The sequence below is a fragment of the Mirounga leonina genome, unplaced genomic scaffold (genome assembly GCF_011800145.1).
Source record: "Mirounga leonina isolate KUSES-001 unplaced genomic scaffold, KU_Mleo_1.0 Mir_150, whole genome shotgun sequence".
Taxonomy (NCBI): Eukaryota; Metazoa; Chordata; class Mammalia; order Carnivora; family Phocidae; genus Mirounga; species Mirounga leonina.
The window spans coordinates 29,411,374-29,417,291 of record NW_023270374.1 but is presented as its reverse complement, the minus strand read 5'-3'; the positions used below and the strand labels follow the sequence as shown (position 1 = coordinate 29,417,291).

The window sequence follows — 5,918 nt, the reverse complement described above, 5'->3', positions numbered from 1 at the left end:
TCAAGGAACGAAGTTTCTGTATTTAGAGAATTTCTGAATCTGAGTTCAGAGAAATTTGCAAGGGTTTCTGGTTCAAGGGCTGGGGAAAGGCAGCCTGTGCCCCCACGGGCACATCAGGAGGGGGTGTCAACAACCCTGCCCCCCCCCGGCAGGGCTGACAGCCCCCTGGCACCCATGACAACTTCAGCCGTAGTGAACATCTGCACCAAACAGCAGGAAATTCTAGGGAGAGATGAGAGCACCGTCATCAGAGGGGAGTGCACCCTGGTCTCTGAGCACCATGCTGCTGGGGTTTCAAAGGAAACTTTGGGGGCAGCCTGTGCCCCCACCCCGGGAAGGGGAGCTGAGCGGGGCCTGTCTGCGGGCACAGAGGCCAGAGTGAGTGGGGGGCACTCGAGGTGTAGCTGCTGGGACCTGCGTGTCAGTGGCTGGCGGCATCGTGAAGCTGCAGATGTGGGGGACCGTGGGCCGCGGCGGGGGGGCCTTCATTTGTCATCCCTGCCTCATGGCAGCTCAAGGGAGCCTCGTTCCCATCAAGGCTGTGAAACCACTTTTCTTTGCTCCTTCCTGCCCTTCACTCAGAATTTTCAGAAATGAAGAAATTGCATTGTGCCATGGGTCTTTTTTGTTGTTGTTGTTAAGGATGAACTTGGTAAAATGTGGGGGACCGGGGGGCTCTGTGTGTGTGTGTGTGTGTGCTTTCTCAGCTAGTCTACAGCCTCAGCTGAAGAACTGGGGCTGGCTGACTGGATATTGGGGCTGAGGGAGAGCAGGGAGTCCGGGTGATGTGGCCATTTCCCACAAGGGCCACAAGGTTAACAGGAGAGCCGCTGAGCAAGGTAAGGTAAGGAAGCGATAGTGGGTGGCAGCTTCGTGGCCCAGTTACCAGTTTTGTTGGGACACTGACTGGGCTAAAGGGCCTCAGGGTGGAGGGAGCAGAGAAAAACTGGAAGCATGTCTGCATCTCTGGGTGGTACAAAGACGGCTGTTAACCTGAGTTGATGAAAGCCAGCAGGGAAAGCTCACAGTGGGGAAGGACAGAGGCCTGGGCAGGAATCCTGGAGAACTTCTGCGGGTAGGAGGAGGAAGGGGGAGGAAGAAGGAGGAAGAAGGAGGAAGAAAGAGGAAGGGGGAGGAAGAATGAGGAAGAAGGAGGAAGGGGGAGAAGGGGGAGGAAGAATGAGGAAGAAGGAGGAGGGGGGAGAAGGGGGAGGAAGAATGAGGAAGAAGGAGGAGGGGGGAGAAGGCGGAGGAAGAATGAGGGAGGAGGAGGGGGGAGAAGGGGGAGGAAGGGGGCGGAAGGGGGCAGAAGGGGGGAGGAGGGGGGAAAAGGGGGTAGGAGGGGGGAGGAAGAACCAGTAAGGAGGACTGCATCGACCCAGCGAGAGGTAGCTGGAAAACCAGGAAAGGGAACCTTCCAAGCTAGGAGAAGAAAGCATTCCTAACTAGTCTCAGAGGCTGTTGTGGGTCTGGCTGGGGGACAGGTAAGAGAAGGTCGTCCATTCCGGGACATAGGTCTCCACTTCGTGCCTCTCTTTTTACCCGCTGGGAGGCATGCCACTTACATCAAAGATGTAAAGGCATCCACTTATAAAAGAGGCTCTGAGGCCACCAAGTGAGCTCCGGTTTTTACGGATACGCGGGGGATGCTTCAGAGCCAATGGTTCAAAGCAGGGACCTGGCTGTGAATTTGGACTTGCCTGAAGAGCTGTGTGGCTTTTCTGAGCCTGACTCTTTCTTCCCTGTTCATTAAGAGCCACCCACCTTGCAGGGTGCTGTAAGGGTAGAGAGTGCTTGATACAGGGCTTGCCCACAGGAAGCTTTCTGGCAACAGGTTGCTGTTGTTGAGGGACATTGGGTGAAAAGGGACCTTTGGACCTACCTGGTGGGACTGAAGCACCAGGTTGAAGAGCCGGATGTTGGCGGGCAGCGGGAGAGGGAAGCCTTCCTCCAGCCGCTCTGCAATGGAGGATGAGGTCAGCACGAGGGGAGGGAAGGCGGAGGTCAGCCCTAGAGAGCCGGGTGAGGGGGGCGGCCTCCCTGAACCTGCGTGCCTGGCTCTGGGTAGGGATCGGCAGGTGCTTGCAGGCTTGAAGTGCAGGCTGTTCTGGAGACTCTGACTCTTCACCACGCTCCAGGGACCTGGGAGCCCAGCCTTCCCACCCCAACAGCCCCAAGCCCACATTCAGGACCCATGCAAGCCTCTTCCCCAAGTCCACACTCATGGCTGGTGTACATGGCCAGGGGCGGCTGCTTGCAGGGGTGGGGGGTAGATAGCCTGGGGCATGTGACTGGGGTATCTACTGGTATGCACATGAAGACCCTCAATGTTTAGGGTGAAACCAGAGTAGCCAGGGACCAGCTCCCCCCACCCCATACCGCCATATTCTGACATGGAACTCCAGAGAATTCTAAACTCAACCCCATTCTCCCAGGTCATTTCGAAGCTACATTTGTCAAGGTAGGAAGAGACGTCGTAGTCTTGAGAATCATTTGTGGTCTTGATTTACAATTTCTAACTATTCTGGCCCGCGGTCTGTGGGCCTCTCTGAGCACTCTTGCTCCTGGCTCCACGAAGGTGAGGCTTTTATCAGTGTGGTGAGCGGAAGCCGGGAGCCGAGGTTAGTCCTTCCCTGGAGCTTCTCTCAGAGGTGGGAAAAGGCTGAGGGCTCCGGCTTCTTCTCTCACCTTCTCTGTGACCTGCAGCAGCGCACCTGACTTCTCAGATCTCCCATCTCCTCCCCTGAAAATCCTCATCTCGTGGGGCTATCTTAAAGATTGGATGGAATAATAGATGGGCACATAATAGGAGCTCAAGCTGTGGGCGGCCCCTTTTCTCCATCCCTTTTCTGGGTCAGATGCCACCGAAGGTTCATTTGACGTGACCACCTTCCAGCCTCCATAACTTGGGCCAGATATTAGGTGACTCTAGGACTGAGCCCCACCTGCTTCCCCTAGGACTAAAAGTCACTCATTCTCCAAAGCTCCTTACCGTTAATCCTGGGAATCACAGTAATGGGCAGAACATAATTCATGATAGCCTGCAGCACCACAACCTGGAAATCAAGAGGACAGGGCCCACGTCAGGGCACTTTGGTGTCATCGGGCATCCTCTGCCAGCCTCCCTTCCCCTCGGGGCAACCTCAAAGCTGGGAAAACTGCTGAGTGAGGGACACAGGGGATGACGGGAAAATTCTGCAGCCCAATCAGGGCACCCAAGTGTTAGACCCAGTGTCCCAGGTTCCAGATGTAAAGCATGTTCTAGATGTAAGGTACGAGGCAGAGGAAAGGAAGGTCATCAGTGTATTTAAACATGAAAACCTTTGAGTGAGAAAATGCATGGTCTCAGATGCTGCTGCAGGACAAACTGGCTCAAGCTTTCTGAGGTTCTATTCGGCCATGTTCAGCAAAAGCCTTAAAAATGTGTGTGCCTGGGGGTGCCTGCGTGGCTCAGTCGGTTAAGCATCTGACTTCAGCTCAGGTCATGATCTCAGGGTCCTGGGATCGAGCCCTATGGCGAGCCCCACACCAGGCTCCATACTCAAGGGAGTCTGCTTGTCCCTCTGCCCCTCTCCCTGCTCTCTCTCTCTCTCTCTCTGTCTCTATCTCCAATTTAAAAAAAAAAATGTGTGTGTGCCTGGTGGGCCAGCAAATATGCCTGTAAGGCATTCACCCTAAGGAAATGATGTAGGGCGCAGGTAAAAATTAAGATGTAAGGATGCTCACCAGAGCCATAAATTCAACCAAAACAGTAAATTAACAGCAACTTACATGTCTAACAATTGGGGAATTATCTGGGGGACATGGTGGCGCCTTGATTCTAGGAAATACGATGCAACTGTTAAGAATAATATTGTAGGAATTTAATTATCCACACAGAGATATTCATGATATATTTTTGAGTGAGGAAAAGCAGGCCATGGAAACCACATAATTCCACCGTCCTATTGAATATCCATAGCAAAAGGTCAGGAAGGATATACTCCAAATGATTAACTAAGTGGCAAAAATAAGAATGGCTTTTATTCTCATTGGTTTGCAAATCTGTAGGTTCTGATCACCCTATAATGTAGATGTTTTACTTTTACAATAGTAAAAAAATATTCAGAAATAATGTAGCACCCTCAAGATGATTGCCTGGTGACATTTATAACTTGTAAATATGTACATTTTTTTTTCTGGAACAATTGCGTTTCCTTCCCCAGGCTCTAAATCCCTGGGCTCATAAAATGTGGTGCCCTTCTTCTATGAATCTGAGAACTTTAAATTTTTATTTTCTGCAGAAGCAGAAGTTAGGTTACCGGCTGAGTCAAGCCACCGTAAGAGCTCGGGCACCAGTAAATCCATGAAAATATAATGAGGTTGTTTGGGTCCTTCTGTTTGTTGTAGACTTATTGGATGGAAAGGGCTGGCTGGATTTCCATCCAATTTGGAGGGAATGTTGGAATGGTCCAACTTTGGGGCTGGGTGGCTTACAAGGCACCCACTTGGTGAGGATCTTTGGGAGGCATTTCAGAAATCTAAGGAAATGTTCTCTAGGGGTTCAACAAGAGGCCCCCTGAGAGATGTGTAGGGCCATGGGCCATGTGTAGGAAGACACTGTGGACAAAATCAGTACGCCGTGGCTTCTTACTCATTCAAGGTGGCTGCTGAAGAGCATTGAGCTGCTATTTACCTGGGCAACTCCAGTGCCCCGGGGGGACTTATGAGTGAAGCAGTGGGGGAAGTCTACTTAGTCATGGTCAGTGATTCCAAGTAATGGAATCATCTACTGGGCTGGCGAGATACCCGCCCTCCTCCCCTCCACCTGCCCTTCTCCACCTCCACATTGGCTCTGCCATTCACCCAGCTGTTCAAGCCGAAAATCTAAGAGTCACCCTTCATCACCCCCCACCACATATATCACAGCTCTCACCAAGCTCCATCTAATTCCACTTCCAAAGTGTGTCTCCCATCTGCCATAGACAGATGGCACCCGCCTCCTAGACAAATGCACCCACCTCCCACTGATACACCTGGTCTGACTCTTGTCCCCCCAAATCCATTCCCCTCGCCCCAGCTAGGGGCATCTTTTATAAAAGCATAATTCAGATCATGTCACCCTCTGTGTGGAACTGCTCACCGGCTTCTCACGGCCCTTTGACCACAATCTACTCTAGGCCAGAAGGCCCAGGATGAGCTAGCCCCGTCTGCCTCTCCAGCCACATCTCCTCCTACACTCCCACCCCCAACTCGCTCTGCTCCAGCCACTCTGACTTCCCTCCATTCCCCAAACATGTTGAACTTGTTCTCACCACATGGCCTTGCTCCTGCTATTCCCTTGGCCTGCGACAGATCTTCACCTTGCTGGCTCTTTCAGGCAAGGTATCACCTCCTCAGAGAGGCTTTCCCTGATCACATGGTCTAACCTTCAACCTACATTCTATAATGTAGATGTTTTACTTTTTCAATAGTAAAAAAATATTCAAAAATAATGTAGCACCCTCAAGATGATTGCCTGGTGACATTTACAATTTGTAAATATTACATTTTTTTTTTCTGGAACAATTGCGTTTCCTTCCCCAGGCTGTAAATCCCTGGGCTCATAAAATGTGGTGCCCTTCTTTCTGTGAATCTGAGAACTTTAAATTTTTATTTTCTGCAGAAGCGGAAATTAGTTACTGGCTGAGTCAAGCCACTGTAAGAGCTCAGGCACCATAAGAGCTTTTAGTCACCACTTGGTGACAGCCTGCTGAGAAATGAAGCCAGCATAGGAGATAGTAGAACCAAGAAACGGAGAGAGTCAGAATCCTAAGGACATCATCTGAACACCTGGATCCACCCTTGCCTGAAACCCTTACACTTTTCAATTACCAGAGCCAATAAACTAACCCCTCTTTACTGTCTTTATGGCATTTTAACAGTGATCTAAGAGAAAG

The 5,918-nt window shown here is 51.1% G+C and overlaps 1 protein-coding gene across 1 annotated transcript in view; it reads right to left on the bottom strand.

Moving 5' to 3' along the window:
* The window catches only part of BPI (bactericidal permeability increasing protein), a 25,988-nt gene continuing 20,070 nt past the window's right edge, over window positions 1-5,918 (bottom strand). Inside the window, exons 13-15 of the mRNA XM_035006301.1 lie at window positions 2,993-3,056; window positions 1,883-1,959; window positions 1-222 (exon numbers count right to left, since the gene is read on the bottom strand). Coding sequence (XP_034862192.1) covers window positions 184-222; window positions 1,883-1,959; window positions 2,993-3,056 — 180 coding nt within the window. The 3' untranslated portion in view covers window positions 1-183. The remainder of the gene's footprint in view (window positions 223-1,882; window positions 1,960-2,992; window positions 3,057-5,918) is intronic.